This window comes from Asterias rubens, chromosome 1 (genome assembly GCF_902459465.1).
Source record: "Asterias rubens chromosome 1, eAstRub1.3, whole genome shotgun sequence".
Classification (NCBI taxonomy): domain Eukaryota; kingdom Metazoa; phylum Echinodermata; class Asteroidea; order Forcipulatida; family Asteriidae; genus Asterias; species Asterias rubens.
In genome coordinates this window covers 23,964,959-23,987,712 of record NC_047062.1, presented here as the reverse complement: position 1 = coordinate 23,987,712, position 22,754 = coordinate 23,964,959, and the positions used below count along the sequence as shown (strand labels likewise).

The 22,754-nt window shown below is 39.9% G+C and overlaps 1 protein-coding gene across 1 annotated transcript; it reads left to right on the top strand.

Moving 5' to 3' along the window:
- Nucleotides 1-5,708: 5,708 nt before the first annotated feature.
- LOC117288969 (coiled-coil domain-containing protein 174-like) lies at nt 5,709-20,920 on the top strand. The gene is given in 10 exon segments (XM_033769886.1): nt 5,709-5,722; nt 6,046-6,070; nt 6,824-6,925; nt 8,044-8,144; nt 9,814-9,869; nt 10,554-10,722; nt 12,881-12,982; nt 14,925-15,088; nt 17,045-17,139; nt 20,836-20,920. Coding segments are annotated over 10 exon segments (852 nt in total). The 3' UTR covers nt 20,860-20,920.
- Nucleotides 20,921-22,754: the final 1,834 nt, after the last annotated feature.

Genomic DNA, 22,754 nt, shown 5'->3' with positions numbered 1-22,754 from the left:
TCTTCACAACATTCGCTGAATGTACGGAAGCGCTTCGTATTGCCCCTTCTCACAGAGTGGCGAAGTGTGAATATTTGAATATTTGAATATTTGAATTTCGCGTTGAATTCGTCCAAAATGGCGGTTGAAAAGTGACTATTTGCATCTTGGTCTCACCAGCTCGATCGTCCTCGGTCGGCCCTCTTCTTACCAATATCTTACGAATATATTACGAATGCTTACCATGCAACGCTTGCCAATGCCTTTGCGAACGTTGCAAACGCTTACGCACGCCTTACCAACGTTACCAATGCTTACGAAAATCACGCCGAATGACCGTCTTCGCAACATTCGCAGAGCAGCATTTAGTGACCGATCTTCGTAAGGAGGTGGAGAATGACTTGTGAACGTAGTGAATTAGTGGCGAATGTGGCGAAGTTTGAGCGACTGTTCAATATTTCCGTTCGTAAGCACATTCGCTAGCATCGCAGAGCATCTACAATGCAAAACTTTCCCGGGCCTCCCATGATGGAGGGTGACATCACCCCCAGACTCCCTAGATTGCCACAGAGAGCATCTACGGCCTACAAAAAAACGTATCTTATTAAAAATCTTAGGTCAGGTATCACCCACGGTTAAAAATAGAGCATGACGCAACTTGTCAGGGTCGGGGGTCATCTCCAGGGAAACCATGTCTGCACTAGTTGCGATAACGTAACCCTCCTCCCGACGGCCGCCAGGCCGGAGGGTTACGAGATTATTTTGATCGGCAAATGACAATCTGGTTCAACACGTATAATTTTGACAGCATAGTCACCAGATTTGCCCCATTTTTACCACTTTCAAAAATCATGACACTTAATCCTCAATCAATGTCTAACGAACACTCAAGTCAAAACACCTTTGAGAAAATATTTTTGAAGAAAAAGGACAAAAACTTACCAGACTCCGGAGCGATTTCCCAGGTTTATATATTTTGAACTTGTCGCATCGCTTTGCAAACGCTTTATATTTAGGCACAACGCCTGCAATTCCTATATCCTTGACTTTATCCAAGAGTTTGAAATAATATGTATTTATCCGGAGGATTACGCTGATATAAAAATGTATAACCGATGAGCTTCAAAACTGAAATTTATTCAAGAAATCACCACAATACAAGAAAGGACAATTAATGACTAAAATTGGTGACAGTAATACTTATTTTTAATAGGACAATGAACCATTGAATACAATAATATTGGGATATCAAGCATTTTGTTGAAATTGTTTGTACATTGTAGTTCCGGCAGACCCAGCTCGTAGTTTCTAGTGTCTACCATCCTTTTATTACAATTTTTTCTAATGCAAGTTTACTCCACAAGACTTACTTTTTAATAAATAAATAGTAAACTGGCGGGATACAACCACGTGTTTATCTCTGAAAAGAGCCGGTTTGGTCACGACGTTTCGATACTACACACTGCTCGTCTTCAAAAGAATCAAGTTGTACGATCTTGTGTTATATAATTATAGGGTTTTCTAATTAACCTCAGAATATTATGATTTGACTTTTTAATGTAATACCGTAATCACCATTGTTTAATTAATCCCCAGTTAATAACTGCGCCATAATTGCTTTTTTGAGATTATTGTAGAATGGCTACTTCAGGGGGCTATAATTGTAATGATCGGCTGTTAACCCAAATTAAATGCCATCGGGGCAAAAATTTCATAGAGCTGCTTAGGCATAACTTAATTATTGATTAAAGGCAGTGGACACCTTTGGTATTGTCAAAGACCAGCCCTCTCACATTGGCCGTCCAAGTTACGAGAGAATAATGGAAGAAAACGCCCGTGTTGCACAAGTTGTACGGTGCTTCCAGGTGCTTGATTTCGAGACCTCAATTCTAAAACTGAGGTCTCGAAATCAAATAGACCTTATGCATTGACGTCATCCAGCCGCCATCTTTGAGGTCAAACGGTGACGAAATAATCGAAACGCACATAGATTGGCCAATGAACAACCTCCTTTTGACCTCAATGCGGGGGCGCCGTACTGAAATGACGTCATGTGCATAAGGTCTATTCGTGGACAATTATTACTTCTTTCTCGAAAACTATGTCACTTCAGAGGGAGCCGTTTCTCACAATGTTTTATACTATCAACCTCTTCCCATTACTCATTAACAAGTAAGGTTTTATGATAATAATTATTTTGAGTAATTACCAATAGTGTCCACTGCCTTTAATACTTTGAAGTTCACTGCTGTAAGAAGAAATACCAGTCACCAATTGTACTTTTTAATTTGGCGGGTAACCTTATTCTTGTAAGCTGCTTAACTATTATTTTTTTTCTGCTGGAGCAGATCGATGAAATTTGGGATCAGCAGGGCGCATAATAAAGAGCCAATTACACGACGGCTCTTGGAGTATAGCGCCCTCTATTGTCGGTAACAGAAAACCGTGGTTTAGCTTAAAAGATGGCGGCGTCCTTAAACCAAATTTGATTGCCAACAACAACCTACTGTACATTCACATTGGACTGCAGCAATAGCCACATTATCTGAAATTGTGGTTTATCTACAGATACGTTCCCCTGTAGACCACACCTCAGTGGAAACATGAACTCAGGCAAGTAAATAGATTAGAAGTGAATTATTCCTCGTAAGAACTCTTTGAAAGTTTGAATTAATTGTCACGATCGATTGTTATCATGTGGTCATGACATAAATATGATGATAATGGCATGATTGATGATGGTTGTTGAATTGAAATTTGAACACTGTTGAATGGAATTTACTTTATTTTTGGAAAAGTTTCCGTATGGCGCCACCACTTTTTCATTCGAAATAAAATAATATAGTATCTAATTTACCTGATTGATATATCCCTTTTTGTAAAAATGAGTGAAAAAGTGGTGGCGCCATACGGAAAGTTATCCTTATTTTTCCTCCACTTCAAGTTCACACTTCCATCCACCAGATCAAAATAAATTAATTTCTTTCTAAAGTCATCAATCAATCAATATATCACAGACCATGCACAGACCAAGTGTAACTAGGGCGCTGTATTCCTTTATAGAAATTTTGACATTATCGGTCATTGTACGTGTATTTGTACTATTGTTTGTAGGCCTAAGCCTATTCGGATAACTTTCCGTATGGCGCCACCACTTTTTCACTCATTTTTACAAAAAGGGATATATAATAATATATCTTACATGTATATTGAGGTAAATTAGATACTATTATTAGGGAGGCCGGCACTTTTCATGTTTTTTTTTACGAACCCCACAAGTTTGGTACCATTGTAAAGAGAATTTAAAGAGAAATTCAATGGTGTAAAAATCAGCTTCATAGCTGAAAGTATAGAGAAGTTATGGTAATTTAAAGTTCAAAAATAGGCGTTTTCTGTCTGTAAGATTTTACTGACGCAAATCCAAAATCACAAAATTGTATGTTGGGTGGCCATAACAAAAATAACTTCAAATTCATCATACATGAACTAAGTTACCTTAAAAAATAATTTGGAGGTCTCCTTTTCTGTAATCTTCCATTAATTGGTATGTGTACAGCTGCTCATCTTCGTCATATTTGATGTTGAACCAAGATGGATATCCAGGGACCTATTAACAAAATTGTTATTTTAACAATTTTGTTAAACAAGAATGTGTGCTTACATTGTACCAGCCTTTATTTTCGTCAATATATGCTAGCCACATGGAGTCTTGCTCCTCATCTGATATATCTGACTCCGAAATATCTGTATATCTGCATATTAATTGTACTTGATTTGTCAGGGCCCTTGAAAAAGTTCATCATAAACCATAGATGGGAAGCAAATTCATCCTCTTCTAGTCTAGAGAAAATAAATAAAACAAATTATAAATAAGAAAAATTTAAGTTTGTTTTATTTATTATTGAATTAAATTTAAATGTTTATCATCAACAATGTCATTAAATGGTAAAGAAATTGTGGTATAAACAATGTAAACAAAAAGTATAGGCCTTACAACACATGCACTGTGTTGACTGTTGTCAACAAAGCCTGAATAAAATTCCACTCACAACTGCAACGATGTTTTTGGCGTTTGCCATTAAGGCCGAGTTATAGTCGGTCGCGCGATGGTCGGGCGTCGGAAATCTGGACGCGCGATCATAAAAAGACACGGTTTTTAGGCCTCAGTCTTAGGATTGCGCGCAAGATTTCCGTCGCGCGACCGACTATAAACCGGCCTTTAGACCTCCCCATTAAAATCGCCCATGCGCCCATTTTGCGCCTTCGTTAAAGAAAATAAAAAAATGTATCCTTTATTGGTGAATGTATAAGTGTTCAGAAAAACATAGTTTCATATAAGTTTCATCGACTCCTGATGTGTGTATTTTGGAGTTTTTTAAGTAAAAAACATGGTAGAAAACTGTACCTTTTTTGGCCTCTTGCAAACAGTCTTGTTAAGGAGTCACCACATTCGCGAAAGTTGGCATGTCACACATCAAACGAAAGAGCTTGCTTTCTTCTACAAAATGATGACATCATCTATGCAAACCCCCCTAAATCTCGCGAGATCTAGCCTAAAACGCGAGTTGGCATTAGGACCAGAAATCAAGATGGCCGCGCCCAAGAGTTGATGCGTCGGTAAGTCAGCGCTGATTAAGCGGGATTTTCTTGAAATAATTCATCTCAAAAACCATACCCATTGGGACAAAAAATAACACAAATGAAAAGATCAATCTTTCATCTACTGAAATATTGTTTAAATTCCTACTTTTGATGAATGAAAAGGTCAACAAACGCTGATTATAAATTTTGTTTTTTACACGCTTACAGATATAAATCTGAAAACAGTCGTTTCACTGGCCTCCCTACTATTATTATTGGAAAAGTTTCCGTATGGCACCACCACTTTTTCACTCGATATGAAATAATATAGTATCTAATTTACCTCAATGAGATATCCCTTTTTGTAAAAACGAGTGAAACAGTGGTGGCGCCATACGGAAAGTTATCCCTATTATTTCATATCGAATGAAAAAGTGGTGGCGCCATACGGAAACCTTTCCGCCTATTTTTCCGCCTTTTTCGAAATTAATGTTAAAATTTCGAAAAAGGAATCAGTGCCCCAGTTAACACATCCGTTTCCCTGCCACCACTTTTCATGCAGAAAATTGTAATTTTTTACGATGTTTTTTAATTTCACTCAACAAAAAGGAAATACAAGCATTATGAATGTATATTGAGTATGTTGGGGAAAGCTTTAGTTGTACAGTACACAGGAAACTTCAGTTCTGGCTGGCTAACGGTCATAAAACTTTCACTCATCAACGCTGATTTGAAAAACGTATAGCATTAAGAAGGCCCTAAATAATGTGACCCCTACATAAGGCTCACAGGGGAGCCTTATAGTTTCTAGAAGTAGGCCTACATTATCTCATTGAGGTAGGCCTAATGAGACTTGATATTATTTCATATTGAATGAAAAAGTGGTGGCGTGTGATACAGAAACTTTTCCCTATACAATCATCTAGGCCTACAAGTCAACTCTTCTACCCTTTCTACTGAACACAGACTCAGAACACGGTCCATCATGAAGTTTTTCACTGATCAAATTGAGATACAAAAAACCTAAAGTTTATTCTGGCTTTTAAATAAAGAATTAAAAACAAAATTAAGGAACATTGAAAAAGTTACCAATACGATCGAGTGACTCAATCGCTGAACGTTTTGTGTAACTGTAAAATATGTAGACCATGGATATATCCAAGTAGGAACCTTCAGCTTTTCAGTTTCAGGAGGTGAAATAATTTTTTAATGGAAAACCAACTTTTTATGCTGAGAACGAGATGCTACCCAAGTTATTTTGAAACACCCCCCAAAAAGTTCACACTAAAATAGAAATGAATATATTCTAGGCATTGCATGGCAAGCCGAGGTATCAATTTATGTTTGGTTTGCTGTAACACCATGTGTGGGTATCTACTTGCCAGGTAGAGTTTGTTCTTAGAGAACTGTCTTTCTGTATACATACTACTATCGCGGAGTAGAACTATTATTATCATTATTATAATTAGTATTTATTCGACCAAGATACAAGACAATAACGTTCACAAAGGTACAGTATACTACTACAAAACAAGTAAACAGAATCAGGAAAACTAACAAATACAAGAACATGAATAAATCAAAAAATGTCAAATAAAATAAATAAAATATTGACAAGAAATTATTATTACAAAACGCAGTTGGAAGAAAAGAGTGGGGAAGAGAGGGGGTGGTTGGGCAACCAAGTAAGACAACGGGGAGAAAAACAAAACAGAGACAACAACAAAAGGGACAACAACAGCAACAGGGACAACAACAGCAACAACAACAACCCAAAGAAAAAAAAGAAAGAAAAAAAACAACAACAACAACAAATCAACAACACAAAAAACCAAAAGAAGAACAACACAACAACACAAAAAACAAAGAACATCTCCAGACATATTATTAAAAGACAAAAAATATGATAAAACAATATGATCAGACAAAAACAGGAACCAATAAACAACATAACCAACTTAAGCCGGCCAGGATAGACAAAAGTGTACCAAAACACTGTGACCCGAAGGCCTGTCTATCCAAATTGGATTGTTCAGGAGAGTTCTCGTTTCTCTGTCCTGCTTTTTAACTATACCCGGGCGGAAGATAGGAAATTGGCAGGGACTACGTGAACTTTAGCTTACACGAGCGTTGTTAACTGCGCTACCGCGGAGTCAGTTCTTAAATCGGTCTCAACATTTGGACTACCTTGCTCTAGTCATCGTCAGGAGACTGGAGTTAATAATTTGACATTAATCAATGTGATCACTTTCTTCTTTTGCAGCTTGTGTGTTTGAAAGCAGAGTTATTCCGGAAACAAGAGGCACTCGGCAAAGAACGACTTCAAGAGAACTCTACTACAGTCAAGGCTAAACCTGTTCCTAAGGTAGGCTGGACCTGGGATGAACTGAAATGAGACTCTGTCTGAAAAGGTGGTTATTTACCACGTTCACCTATGTTTGACACCCCCACGGAAGTGTCGTGGCCAAGCGGTACAGAGCACTGAATTCAAACTTTGTTGTTTCTGATCAGCAGAGTGTGGGTTTGAATCCCTAGCCGTGACACTTGTGTTCTTAAGCAAGACACTTCACCATTGCTTCGTCCTTCGAAAGGGGCGTAAAGCTGTTGGTCCCATGTGTTGTGTAACGCATATAAAAGAACCAATTGCACTTGTCACACTTTTTTATCGCAAATAATATGAGTAAAACCTGAGTGACAAAAATAATCTTCGTCTCAGTGAGACAAAAATTATTTCAGCATGTAAAAACCAGTTATAAATGATAAAAATGCAATTTTGCTGTAAAAAGTATTAAAATACTTTTTACGGCAAAAACTGAGACAAACATTATTTTTTTGTGGCATTGTTTTACTCATTTCTCTAAAACTGCAGAACCTCAGCAAGTTAGTAATTATTTTAAGGAAATCTTTCTACTATCATTATCTTCAAACAGTGTATGTAAGTTAATCTAAATCTGTGGACTTCGTGTTTTGTGTTACAAAAAGTACCCAGACCCTTTAAGCAATCAAACTCAAGTTAAAGGCAGTGGACACTATTGGTAATTACTCAAAATAACTATTAGCGTAAAACCTCTCTTGGTGACGAGTAATGGGGAGAGGTTAATGGTATAAAACATTGTGAGAAATGGCTCCCTCTGAAATGCCATAGTTTTCGAGAAAGAAGTAATTTTCCACGAATTTGATTTCGAGACCTCAAGTTTAGAACTTGAGGTCTCAAAATCAACTATCTAAACGCACACAACTTCGTGTGACAAGGGTGTTTTTTCTTTCATTATTATCTCACAACGTCGACGACTGATTGATATCAAATTTTCACAGGTTTGTTATTTTATGCATGTTGAGATACACCAACTGTGAAGGCTAGTTTTTGTGTCCACTGTCTTTAACATTTCAAGTTCCAATCAAAATTATTCAAAACTTTACCCTGTCAGTTTCCTTATGGTTATTGGTCTTTTTTAAATTTTTTTTAAATTTTTTTTTTTACAGAAAGCAAGTATCTGGACCAAGAAGAATGACGGAGTTCAGTCCCGAGCTGAGAAGGATAAAGTCCTTACAGCAGAAGAAGAAAATGCATTGGATAAATCAAGGTAAATAATGTAAGATGCATGTTTCATTCCCTAAAAAAGTTTTGAAGGTAGTGCATTTTGCTCCACCAGCCATGCTCCTAGTGGATGATCCTTACAGACTTTGAAGGGGGTAGCCCTGTTTCAGCCCTAGGAGTAGGTGGCTCCTAGTGGATGACACCATGCCTACATCCTTAGGGACTGTGAAGGGGTAACCCTGTTTCAACCCTAGGAGTAGGTGGCTCCTAGTGGATGATACACATGCCTACATCCTTAGGGACTGTGAAGGGGTAACCCTGTTTCAATCCCAGGAGTAGGTGGCTTCTAGTGGATGACAGCCATGCCTACATCCTTAGGGACTGTGAAGGGGGTAACCCTGTTTCAGCCCTAGGAGTAGGTGGCTCCTAGTGGATGACAGCCATGCCTACATCCTTAGGGACTGTGAAGGGGTAACCCTGTTTCAATCCCAGGAAGGGGGTAACCATGTTTCAGCCCTAGGAGTAGGTGGCTCCTAGTGGATGATACCTATGCCTACATCCTTAGGGACTGTGAAGGGGTAACCCTGTTTCAATCCCAGGAGTAGGTGGCTTCTAGTGGATAATACCCATGCCTACATCCTTAGGGACTGTGAAGGGGGTAACCCTGTTTCAGCCCTAGGAGTAGGTGGCTTCTAGTGGATGGTACCCATGCCTACATCCTTAGGGACTGTGAAGGGGGTACTCCAAACTATGATTGCTAATATCGACGATACGCACACCTTTCATGAATAAAGTAGGAGTCTATACTTGTGGATTGAGCGGTAATAATGAATAAAGAGATATTTGTTTTTTCCTTGTTCTTCACAGCCAGCTGAAAAGAGAGGGGTGGAATGTTTTATCAATGGAGGGGATACATATGTTGTTGTCCTTTGTTTCAGAATCTTACTATCGTCTTCTTGTGTGCAATTTGTCCGTGTGTGTACAAACGCGACTAACAATGCGTTATACTGCCAACAAACAAACAAACTAGAATTTTTTTTTCAATTGTTAGCCTACAACAGTTAGATTGGTTCGTCAACTGTGGAGAATTGTAATCGAAAAATGAGTTACTTTAAAATCCTCTAAAATCAAATTTTTTGACTGGTAAGATAATTTCAAGCCATGAGTGTGAACACTAAAAGCAGACCTTGCCTTGATCGAACATCGAACACATGTGGAAGTACATGCAAGTCCTAGTCGTGAGTTTGTTGCATTTTTCCGGCAATGCCGACCAGGTGTATTGCTGCTAAATGCAGTAAAACAACTTTAGATGGGGTCAGTTTGCAAAGTGGTCGGTCCATTGTCTTTTTTCAGCGCTGTGCAGCGAACACTTCGGAAAACAATACACCACACATTTGACATGAAAAGAAAAGGTATTCTGAAACATGAAACCATCCCAACAATTTTTCTTGCTAGTGGGACGTCGAAGATGACATTAAAAGCACCTTTTGGTCCCTCTGAATGTGCAATTTGGTTGTAGATCTATCCAGTACATGTACACCCAAAAGCTTGTTACGGATACCTGACCTGCACCCGGGTACCTGCCCTGTATAGTATCCTGACAACATCAATGTGGAACCACAGCAGAACCTGACTATTTTTCACGTGAGAAGTCCATTGTCTGCTAGGTTTTCTGTATTGTTTTAAATTTGATTTTTCAGGGTGAAGGACTAAACATCAGCCTTGGTATCCATCTTTTTCGGATTCAGCACCCCCAAATTAGTTAAATCAGGTATGTTACCAACTTTTACTCAAAAATGACGCTCACTTCCTTAACTAGAGCACTTTTTGGAAATCTGGTCTAGACTAATAGACCCTTTAAAGGATTAAAAACAGAACACTGTAACCCAGTCTTTACTTATTTTGGTTTACACCAGCAGGACTTGAACCTGTTACCTCTGAATTAACTTCCCGTCTTGGTTCAGGGCAAGCTTTTGTATAGCAACCTCCAGTTGAGCAAACTTCCGTACCATTGTGCCATGCACTCTCATTGAATGTTGGGCCATTCGGGACTGAAATTTTTGCCAAAGGACACTAAAAATGGAAACAAGGTCGTCGGAATGGGGTTTTTTTTACTTGGTGTTTATCTTGGTGTCAGGAGCATTAACAATTGTTTTATCCAGAGGATTTTTGTAAAATTAGTAAATTATACAAAACTAAGTATCATGATTTTTTTTCTTTTTTCAAATCAGTTGTATTTGGGAGTATCGACCCGAACCCTGCATCTCTTACTAACTATGCAAACACTTGCCCTGAAACATTTGATGTAGCAACTGTCTCAATTGTCATAGAACTTTCAATTTAAGAAAACACCTTGTGGCTAAGCATGTCATTGTACCAGACATTGTTCAAATCTAACTTTCAAATGGCTGATCACTAATACTGAAGTCATCTTGTCACATTCCGTCTTACCCAGGGGACGATGTTGCAGATCACTTCCTGGTGGACTATGAGAAGAAGGCCATCAGTGACATGAAGGAGAAGAGAAGACCCGAGGAGGAGGAAGAGGAGGCAGCAAGGGCGGGGCCAGAGTATGAGATGGGGGCTACGGATGTACCTGGCCCAGTCGACCCTCAAGACCAATGGTAAGGAAATTCATCTAGAGGGGGGGGGGGGAAGAGGAGGCAGCAAGGGCGGGGCCAGAGTATGAGATGGGGGCCACGGATGTACCTGGCCCTGTCGACCCTCTAGACCAATGGTAAGGAAGTCATCCAGGGAGGGGAAGGGGGAAAACAGGATGCAGCAAGGGCGGGGCCGGAGTATGAGATGGGGGCCTCAGATGTACCTGGCCCTGTCGACCCTCTAGACCAATGGTAAGGAAGTCATCCAGGGAGGGGAAGGGGGAAAACAGGAGGCAGCAAGGGCGTGGCGGGAGTATGAGATGGGGGCCTCAGATGTACCTGGCCCTGTCGACCCTCTAGACCAATGGTAAGGAAGTCATCCAGGGAGGGGAAGGGGGAAAACAGGATGCAGCAAGGGCGGGGCCGGAGTATGAGATGGGGGCCTCAGATGTACCTGGCCCTGTCGACCCTCTAGACCAATGGTAAGGAAGTCATCCAGGGAGGGGAAGGGGGAAAACAGGAGGCAGCAAGGGCGTGGCCGGAGTATGAGATGGGGGCCTCAGATGTACCTGGCCCTGTCGACCCTCTAGACCAATGGTAAGGAAATCATCCAGGGAGGGGAAGGGGGAAAACAGGAGGCAGCAAGGGCGGGGCTGGAGTACGAGATGGGGGCCTCAGATGTACCTGGCCCTGTCGACCCTCTAGACCAATGGTAAGGAAGTCATCCAGGGAGGGGGGAGGGGGAAAACAGGAGGCAGTAAGGGCGGGGCTGGAGTATTAGATGGGGGCCTCAGATGTACCTGGCCCTGTCAATCCTCTAGACCAATGGTGAGGAAATCATTCGAGGGGAAAATCGAGCTAAAAATCCCATCTCATTTGCTGCTTATTTTTGCTTTGTAGAAAATGTTTAGGTGCTTTGTCCACTTAAAGGCAGTATTAGTACTTTCGGCAATCCTCACTTGGTACATGTATATCTCTAAGTAAGTATTTATAACCATGTTTTTAAGACCAATGTCAAATCCGTCCACGTTTAGTGTTTAGTGTGGATGGTGACAGCACATTGTCTACATTGGGTAATTAAATTGTCAAAGACAAGTATTCTCAGTTGGTGTATCCCAACATATGAATCAAATACAAATCTGTGAAAACTTTTAAAACAATCGAAGTAGCGAGAGAGTAATTGAAGAAAAAACACCATCGTTGCCCAAATTTGTGTGCTTTTAGAAGCCTGAGAAAGGCTTCAGGCCTGAATGTCTTTAATTACTTGGGTGAAAAGTTGCCCCTTTCTCAAAAACTATGTTACTTCAAAGGGAGCTGTTTCTCGCAATGTTTTATACTATCAAATCAACAGCTCTCCATTGCTAGTTATTAAGTAAGTGTTTATGCTAACAATTGCTTTGAGTAATTACCATGGTGTTCAGTGGATTTTAAAGTCATACTTTCCTTGTTTTCTCTTCTTCTTTGACAGTTGAACATTCAAGGTTGGAAACATTTGTTTGAAAAACTTTGTGACACGTGGAAGCCAGCTGGTCATAAACACTGGTCATTATCAACCATTCGTAAATCCCCCAGACAGTTTTTCTACTCCTATTGGTGGAGAGTGCGTCACGTGGGGTGTTTAAACGGTTGATAAAGACACAGCTGAAGCTGTTTAAGACTGGCTGGCTTCCGCAAGTCGGGCGCGCGCGCGCAAGATTATCACGCGGAACTCAAATCATAGCTATACAGCGCGTAATATATGTAAGTGCGCGCATAATCCTTTATAAGCGCGCGCGCGTACACACAACCCACGCGCATCAAACAGATTCTTCACAAAGTTTTTGAAAAAAATATTTCAAACCTCAAATTTTCAATTGTCAAAGTGTCTATAATTGTATTTTGTTTAAAGTTTTTTAACAAAAGGGCATTTATGAATGGGAATAAAAGAATAGTGACTCGTTCTTAAACATCCGTTAAAAACCTTGCAGGGTCGTTGCCGTGCGATAAGGCTCGGGCCTTCACACGGCAACGACCCTGCCGGTTTTAAACGGCCGTTTAAGAACTCGTCGCTACACTTTTATTCCCTTATTTAAACACCCCGCACTTGACGCGCTCTCCACCAATAGGAGTAGAGAAACTGTCCGGAGTATTTATGAATCTACATTTAAAGTCTGTACTTTCCTTGTTTTTCTCTTCTTCTCAGAATGGATTTTGTGGACACCTTAGGACGATCCAGACGCTGTATGAAGAAAGATCTTCCTGAGCTCATCAACATTGATAAACGTCTTAATCCTCAGGCATTTAGGTAAGTCCAGATTATCACCGGATATAAATGATTGGTCTCCGCGCTCGCTATTTGATTCATAGTTTGTAAAAGCACACAATTTGTGCAACATTTTGGTTTAGGAGGCCGAAAAAAATACAACTCCAAAGAAGTCACTCATACAGAGTGAACTTGGTCAACTATTCTACATTCTGGTAATGAAATAAGTAGTAATAGTAATAGTGAAAACTTGTAAAGCGCACAAATCCATCCTCATGGCGCTAAAAAAGTTACCCTTAAAAAGTGACTAGCACTGTGACCCTGAAGGTAGCTGTGTAGAGAAGATGATGAAGAAATTTCAGTTTTAGATGTTGGAGGAAAACCCAAACAGTTTATGTGTACAGTTCAGATTTATCCAAGTTCATGGTCTGGGTCTTGGTGTCAGACATTGGGGTCATGGTCTTGGTTCTGGAGGGACAGTCTTCGTCTTGGCCTCACAGAGGAGGTCTTGGTCTTGGTCTCCCCCTAGGAGGTTAGGTCTTTGTCTTGTCTCAGTCTTGGAGGGAAGGTCTCGGTTTTAAAGAGATGGCCTTGGTTTAAATGTTAGGAGGGAGGTCTCTTGGTCTCGAACTTGAACATGAGTTCTTGGACTTGATCTCAATTTCTTGGTCTTGGTCACGATCTCATTGCGGAGGTCTTGGTCTTGATTTTAAGCTACAAGGGAAGGTCTTGTTTTTTGTCTCGATCTTGGAGGGGAAGTCTTTGACTTGGTCTTGAGGTCTTGGTCTTGATCTCAGACGGAAGATCTTGGCCTTGGTTTCGATCTTGGAGGTTAGGTTTTGGTCTTGGTCTCACAGAAAAGGTATCTGTCTTTGTATCAATCTTGGAGAGGAGTTCTTTGTCTCAATCTTCTTGTGGGATGAGTATTGCTAGTCTCAACATTTCATCTAGCCTGCTCTAGTCATCATCAGCACTCACACTACCCTTTAAAGGAACACGTTGCCTTGGATCGGTCGAGTTGGTCTTTGAAAAGCGTTTATAACCGTTTGTTATAAAATGCATATGGTTAGAAAGATGTTTTAAAAGTAGAATATAATGATCCACACAAGTATCACTCGAAATTGCGTGGTTTTCCTTTACCTCGTCGTCAAACACGGTCGGTCATTTATGGGAGTCAAATTTTTGACTCCCATAAATGGCCCGCAAAGTAAAAGGAAAACCACGCAATTTCGAGGCAAATTTGTGTGGATCGTTGTATTCTACTTTTAAAACATCTTTCTAACCATACGCATTTTATAACAAATGGTTATAAACGCTTTTCAAAGACCAACTCGACCGATCCAAGGCAACGTGTTCCTTTAACTTGACCTGTCTTTGTTTGCATAACTTAGGGAGAAGGAAGACAAAGAGAAATCTATGAAGCAAGAATCACTTCCAGATTTTCGCTCTTGTGATAATAATATCTGTTGGCATGTGGCCTTAAAGGATTTGGGTACTTTTTGTATCAAACACAAAACACAATGTTCACAGATTTACATCAAACTGACACTGTTTGAAGCTAATGACAGTAGCAAGCTTCCCTTTAATAAAATATTACTTACTGAGGTGCTATAGTTTTTGAGAAATAAGTAAAACAATGTCATGAAAAAACGTTTTTACATTCTAAAATAATTTTCGTCTCATGATCACTGAGACAAAAATTATTTTCATGACATTGTGTTACTCATTTCTCAAAACTGCAGCACCTCAGCAAGTAATATTTTCAGGGTAGCTTTCTACTATCATTATCTTCAAACTGTAAATTTGGTGTAAATCTGTAGACATTGTGTTTTTATCCTACAAAAAGTACATAGACCCTTTAAAGGATTGGGAAAGAGGAGACTGTTAAATCAGCCTTGATGGGAAGAATACTGCCCTCTGGTGGCGGATGGGGATGAGATAATAAGCTTCACTTTAATACCTGTTTTTGTTTTGCATATCTTAGGGAGAAGGACGACAAAGAGAAAGCTATGAAGCAAGAAACACTGCCAGATCTTCTCTTTGGTGACATGCATCGGAAGATGATGAGGAAGAAATGGGAGGCTGAGGAGGAAGAAATGAGGAGCCGAGGTCCTGGGCCTCTTCACTACCAGAACCTCAAGTTTGATGGTAAGGTGTAAGATAGGGTTCTTAAAGGCACTGGACACCTTTGGTAATTGTTAAAGACCAGTCTTCTCACTTGTTGTATCTCAACATATGCATAAAATAACAAAATTGGAGCTCAATAGGTCGTCGAAGTTGCCAGATAAGAATGAAAGAAAAAACGCCTTTGTCGCATAAGTTGTGTCCTTTCAGATGCTTGATTTCGAGACCTCAAATTCTAAATCTTAGGTCTCGAAATGAAATTTCTCGAAAACTACTCAACTTCAGAGGGAGCCGTTTCTCACAATGTTGTATACTATCAACCTTTACCCATTTCTCTTTACCAAGTGAGGTTTTATGCTAATAATTATTTTGAGTAATTATCCTTTAAATGCCCCAGGCGGCCCTCATGCCTTCCTTTTGTTACGCAACACCAGGCGGTTTCTCTGACTCCACTCACACCTGTGTACTCACTGCATGCACTCCCTCTCTCATTTATATTTTTAGGACTCACTCCTGGATGAGGCAGTAGGTTAAAGCCATTGGACCCTTTCGGTACAGATAAAAAAATTAAAGTTCACAGATTTTCAAATAACTGACAGGGTTTACAGAAGGTAGTGGTGAAAGACTACTCTTGAAATATTATTCCATGAAATGCTTTACTTTTTCACTTGAGAAAACAGTAAAACAGTATCAATTCTCGATAACGAGAATTACTGATTTATTTTAAACACATGTCGTGACACGGCGAAACAGGCGGATACAAGGGTGGGTTTTCTCGTTATTTTCTCCCGACTCCGATGACCTATTGAGCCTAAATTTTCACAGGGTTTGTTATTTGATATCGAAGTTGTGATACAGGAAGTGTGGGCCTTGGACAATACTGTTTACCAAAAGGGTCCAATGGCTTCAAAGGCAGTGTACACTATTGGTAATTACTCAAAATAATTATTGGCATCAAACCTTTCTTGGTGACGAGTAATAGGGAGAGGTTGATGGTATAAATCATTGTGAGAAACGTCTCCCTCTGAAGAGCCATAGTTTTCGAGAAAGAAGTAATTTTCCACGAATTTGATTTTGAGACCTTAGGTTTAGAACTTGAGGTCTCAACCATCATATGTTGAGGTTCACAATCTGTGAAGGCTAGTCTTTGACAATTACCAATAGTGTCCACTGCCTTTAACCATCACCAGAATGTGTGTATAATGAGTGCCACATAGCGACTCTTATCTGTTAGAGAGGACAATTCAATTCAGCACTTACATTACTTTATGGGGACTCTTGGTGCTGTGGTGTACGGGGCCTAATTTCATAGAGCTGCTAAGCACAAAAATTTGCTTAGCATGAAATTTCTTCCTTTATAAAAACAGGATTACCAACCAAATTTCCACATGATTTTCCGGATAAGCAAACAACAGCTGAATACCAGTAACAAGAAATATGCAACAATGGAAATTATTCCCATCTGAAAGCACACAAATTCGTCCAACAAGGGTGTTGTTTCTTTCATCATTTTCTCGCAACTTCGTTGACCGATTGAGCCCAAATTTTCACAAGCTTGTTATTTTATGCTTTTGTTGGGATACACCAAGTGAGAAGACTGTTCTTTGACAATTACCAAATGTGTACCTTCCCTTTAAAGGCAGTGGACACTGTTGGAATTGTTGATTGTATAAAACATTATGAGAAACGGCTCCCTCTGAAGTAACGTAGTTTTTGAGAATTTTGTTTTCCATGAGTTTGATTTCGAGACCTCATATTAGATTTTGAGGTCTCAAAATCAAGCATCTGAAAGCACCCAATATTGTGTGACAAGGGTGTTTTCTGTCATTATTATCTTGCAACTTCGATGACCAATTGAGCTCAAATTTTAACATGTTTGTTATTTCATGCATATGTTGAGATACACTCAGTGAGAAGACTGGTCTTTGACAAACACCAAAAGTGTCCAGAGTCTTTAATGCCAGTTTTGTTTCTGTTCAGAGGTGAGAGAGATGGGTGTCGGCTGCTTTGACTTCTCAAAAGATGAGGGAGAGAGACAGAGTCAGATGGAGATGTTGAGTCATCTTAGAGACGAGGTAAGAAGATAACATGAGTTTTGTGTTGATTAAGGGCAGTGGACACTATTGGTAATTGTCAAAGACTAGCCTTCACAGTTGCCTTTAAAGACCAGCATTCTCACTTGGTGTATCCCAACATTTGCATACAATAACAAACCTGTGAAAATTGGTCTTCGAAGTTACAAGAAAATAATGAAAGAAAAAACACTCTTGTTGCACAACTTTGTGTGCTTTCAGTTGCATAACCTCTTTCTCAAAAACTACGTTACTTCAGAGGAAAACTATGGGAAAACAGTTAAGGAGATGTTTTCTCTGCAACCTTACTAGTTTTTACGGTACTTGTAGTTTAGCACTTGGATAAGCATAGCCTGAACATCTGACGCCACACTTCGTGGCTCGCAAATAACACCAGAGACCGGCATCAAAAACTGGCGTGTGTTTTGACTTTTGTACTCATTAATTTCACATAGAGATACGCAGTCAAATTCCATTGCGGACTTGACAGTAGTGTACTGTTTGGGCATAATGGGTGCACGTTTATCCAATATCATTGTATCCAATGGAATCACTGGATCTAGCGGCATGGACCTGAAAGACAGACCCCCAGTCTAGGATAGGCATCACAACCAGCCCTCAACCCACAACCCGCATAATAATAATAAAAATTAATAATAATAACCCGTTTTTATATATCGCTTCTCACACCCGGAGGGCGTCCAAAAGCGCTTCACATTATTACCATGGTCACTGGGCCTTAAATCACTCCTTAAACCATCTCAGCTCCCTGGTGGGGAGTATGCAGCTGGTGCAACATCAATATGCGCTACTCGGTAAATCAATCACAAGAACCATCTCTGCCCCCACAGGTACCCATTTACCCTTGGGTGGAGAGAAGAAATTTTAGTTAAGTGTCTTGCTCAGGAACACAAGTGTCACGACCGGGATTCGACCCACACTCTGCTGAACAGAAGCATCAGAGCTCTTATCCGCTCGGCCATGACACCCATACATGTATATCACAACCCATAACCCACCTCGACAACCCAACAACCTACAGCAACAAAATACCAAAGTACAACTCACTACCAACACCTCAGAACCCACAACCCTTCTCTTGCAACTTCGATGAGTAATTAAGTCCAAACATTCACAGACTTGTTATGTTGGGATACACCAAGTGAGAAGACGGGTCTTTGACAATTACCAATAGTGTCCAGTACCATGGTTAGTTTTGCGATAGCACCATGTTTAAATAAGGGAATCAATGTGTGGTGAAGAGGTTTCCAACTAGTGGTTTAATCCCAACGAGGCTTGGTTCTTGATAATTTTACCGAGACGAAGTCGAGGTAAATTATAGAGAACCAGGCCTCGGCGGGTTTAAACCACTAGTTGAAAACTATTCAACACACTTTGATTCCCATTCATAAATACCTTTTCGGTCAAAAACATCATCACTTTTTTGTCAAAAAGTAAAATAAATGCAAAAATTTTAATTTTTAAAAGATTTCTTTCAACAAAACACGGTAAATTGACAGGGTCAGTTTACCATGCGTCCAGGATTGTATTGTCATTCTACAGAGAAGTTGCGGTACTTAAACCAAAAACAGTCCATTTGGGAACACGTTTTTGTAAACATACATCAATTTTTCGCTATCTTTGTGAGGACTTTCCTTTGTCCCTCTAACTAAACACTCTCCATAAGAGCATGAGAAAATGTGAAGATGTAAAAATACAAAGGAGTCCAGTGCGAGGACAGCATTGCTCGTTTTGAGTTCCTTTGTTCTACTGTCCCCTCTCTTCCGATGAAACCATGTCATCGAATTCAATGAATTCAAAATCTGGTGTTTCTGATCAGCAGAGTGTGGGTTCGAATCCCCAGCCGTGACACTTGTGTCCTTAAGCAAGACACTTAACCATTGCTTCGTCCTTCGGATGGGACGTAAAGCCGTTGGTCCCATGTGTTGTGTAACGCATGTAAAAGAACCTAGTGCACTTATCAAAAAGAGAAGGGGTTCGCCCCGATGTTCCTGGCTGTGGATGCTTAATGCGCCGTAGCACCTTGTAAACCCTTATAAGGTGCTAACTAATTGGGTCTCAACATTCATCACTGCAATAGCCTATCTTTCTGAAAGTTTGTATATACTCAGCGCCTTGAGTACCTCGTTAGGTAGATACGTGCGCTATATAAGACTTCGATATTATTATTATGTATTGTATGTTAATAAACCTAGTAAACATGGTAAAAGAAGAACATGCACTAAACCTTGTGGAGAGTTAGGATTTCAGAGTCTTGTTGTGATTAAAGGGGTTTTTTCATGATCAAAGCAGATCTGTGGCTGTACATAGTATCATGAACTCTCACCTGCATGTTTGTGTGTACTCGCCTTAGATATGATACCGAGGGAGGGCACATGTGTGACCTGTCACAACCAAAATGAGCTAAAAGTCGGAATTTAAAATAAATTAGCTATTCACATTTCTGAATTCTGCAGATCAAGAGCTTTCCAATGGTATACAACACTTGGGGTGACAATAATCCTCCAAGTCGACAGAGCTTGTGGAAACATGAGAGTTCTCACTTATCTAATGAGAAAGATTTGACTTTGACCGTCTGTAATGGGAAATGGCACAATGCGACTTATAGCTCATTTCGTTGTGACAGGTCACATATATGTACAGTAATTCATGAATCCGTTTAAAGCTACAGGCCTGTTGAGTATAACACAGCCCCTTGGAACCTAACCTTCCTAAAACCTTCTCTATCCTCTTTGCTGAAATAAACGATTCAGAAGGACTTTACACCGCAATAACAATATTGTACCAGGGCTGTGTTTTGAGAACGTTGCATGGAGGGACGTCTCGTCTTCTTGGTCACGTTGCATGCTGAACCAAATTGTTAGTCCAAATGTAGCACATATCAATGCGCAGTTCAATCTGGCACCGCGTGTGCGCACATGTTTTTGTTTTTAAAGGCAGTGGACACTATTGACAATTACTCAAAATAATTACTATCATAAAACCTTACTTGATTACGAGTAATGGGGAGAGGTTGATAGTATAAAACATTGTGAGAAACAGCTCCCTCTGAAGTGACGTAGTTTTTGAAAAAGAAGTAATTTTCCGCGAATTTGATTTCGGGACCTCAGATTTAGAATTTGCGGTCTCGAAATCAAGCATCTGAAAGCACACAACTTCGTGTGACCATGGTGCGACAAGGGTGTGTTTTTCTCTCATTAATATCTCGCAACTTTGACGATAGATTGAGCTGAAATTTTCACAGGTTTGTTATTTTATGCATTATAATGTTGAGATACACCAACTGTGAAGACTAGTCTTTGACAGTTATCAATAGTGTCCAGTGTCTTTAAAATGGCTGCAAATTACTAGTACATATAGGTTTGCGGTAACACCATGTGTGTATCTGCTTGCCGGTTAGAGTTTGTTCTTAGAGAACTGTCTTGCTTAATTCTACTTCCGTGGAGTAGATTGATCAGGAGACTTCTCAGTTCAATCTGGCACCGTGTGTGCGCACATGTTTTTGTTTTTAGCAAAGTGGCTTCATAAGTACTGGCACGACAAATCAGGTATCAGTTGCAATCGCCAAAACGCACCCCTGATGTCAACTGAAGATATTGAAGACTTTGTTTAACTTTTATAATCAGGTAGCTGTCATTTAAAACTAACAATTTGTTTACAATTCTTATTTATAAACAGAAGAGTCGCAATGGGACAGGGTGAAGAAGCAAGTACATGAAGAGCGCCCTCAAGAGTTTGCTCCTCCACAGCAGTACAACTGGATGATGCCATCGATGAGACAAACTCCAAAGAAGAAGAGCAAGTTTGCGTCCACAAAAAGTTGCGACGACACGCTTAACACGTCAAAACAGCCGCAGGAGTTCGCTCCTCCTAGTAATTCTGCAAAGTGGAACATGAGACAGGGTTTGTCTGCAAGTACTTCGTTAGAGGACAAGAAATCTCAGGATCAAGGCAGCAGGCTGGGGAATTGAACCAAGAACCGCAAAGAACTGGAGAAGATTTCTGCCATGGAGGTAGCCTGATCATCTGATGTCATTCTTCAAGGCTCGTGAATAACACCAGAGAGCGGCCAAAAACCGGCGTGTAGTTGACCTCTGACCTCTGTCGTTTCACATATAGATACACAGTCAAATTACATTGCGGACTTGAGAGCAGTGACTATTTGGACATTATGTCACTGCATGTGAATTGTATCCAATGGGAATCACTGGATCTAGCGGCAGCGACCTGTCTTTATCCTTGCGGATAAAGACAGGGGCCCAGTCTACCATGGAGGGATCGGAGCTAAGGTAGTTAGTGCGGACTCTATAGCACAAGCTTTGTTTTTCTTCCGTAGTAAGGCAAAGAAGTAGGACTCAATAGAGGCCACAATTTGACAATATTTGATAAAGGAAAACACTTGTCGAAAAGTAGCACTGAATTTTCAGGTATTATTAAAACCTCAGAAATTTACAAAGGGTTCCCCCATGGCAGATTCTTTTCCAAAGTGTAAGTCTATGTTTATTGAGGGCAAAAATTGACAAAATCTCAAGCATATTTATCATTTTTGGGCTAAAAATTGAAGGAAAACAAATCACAAGGGGTCATAAGTCCAGTTGTTTTATCAAATTTTAGCCCAACATTAAAAAAACGACAAGGGGTAAAGTCCTGTTGTTTTATCTTGATAACTTAGCCTTGTAAACTTTTTGCTCGAAAAAAATCATAGGCCTAAGGCCTTGTAATCTTTTCGCTCAAAAAAAAATAACAAAGCTATATATATATAGCCTTGCAAAAAAGAGCAGAGTATTTCTCGAAGGCTAATTACTATAATTCGACCAACTAAAAAAAATAAGTAAAAAAAACATAACGTGGAAGAAGAGTCTTTCTCGAAGGCTAAATTACTATAATTCGGCCAACTAAAAAAAATAAGTAAAAAAAACATAACGTGGAAGAATGTTGTGATTGTTGTTATTTGTCTATTATTGTTACGCAATAAACCAGTCGGGCGTGACCGGTGGCTGGGCAGCATCCTGCGGCCTGGCCATGCGGCAGTCCGTTGCCCACCAGTCTTCGTCGTTGTGGTATAATTCTTAGCTCTCGTGTCGACCAGTCCAACGGGACTCTAAAAAAATCATAAGGCTATAGCTTTGTTAACTTTTCGTTTGAAAAAAATCATAAGGCCTTGTGAACTTTTTGCTCGAAAAATATCATAAGGCTATATATAGCCTTTAAACTTTATGCAAACAAAAAAATCATAAGGCCTTGTGAACTTTTCGCTCTTTAAAAATCACAAGGCTAAAGCCTTGTAACCTTACCCTTGTGAACTTTTTGCTCCAAAAAATCCATAACTTTTCGCTTGTGAACCTTTCGCTCCAAACGAAATCACCGGGCTATTATTAACCTTGTTAACTTTAACCTTGTTAAATCATAAGGCCTTGTGAACTTTTCGCTCTAAAAAAATCATAAGGCCTTGTGAACTCTTCGCTTGAAAAAAAAATCACCAGGCCTTGTGAGCTTTTCGCTCGAAAAAAATCACCAGGCCTTGTGAACTTTTTGCTCGAAAAAAAAACATAAGGCCTTGTGAACTTTTCGCTCTAAAAAAAGTCACAAACTAACCC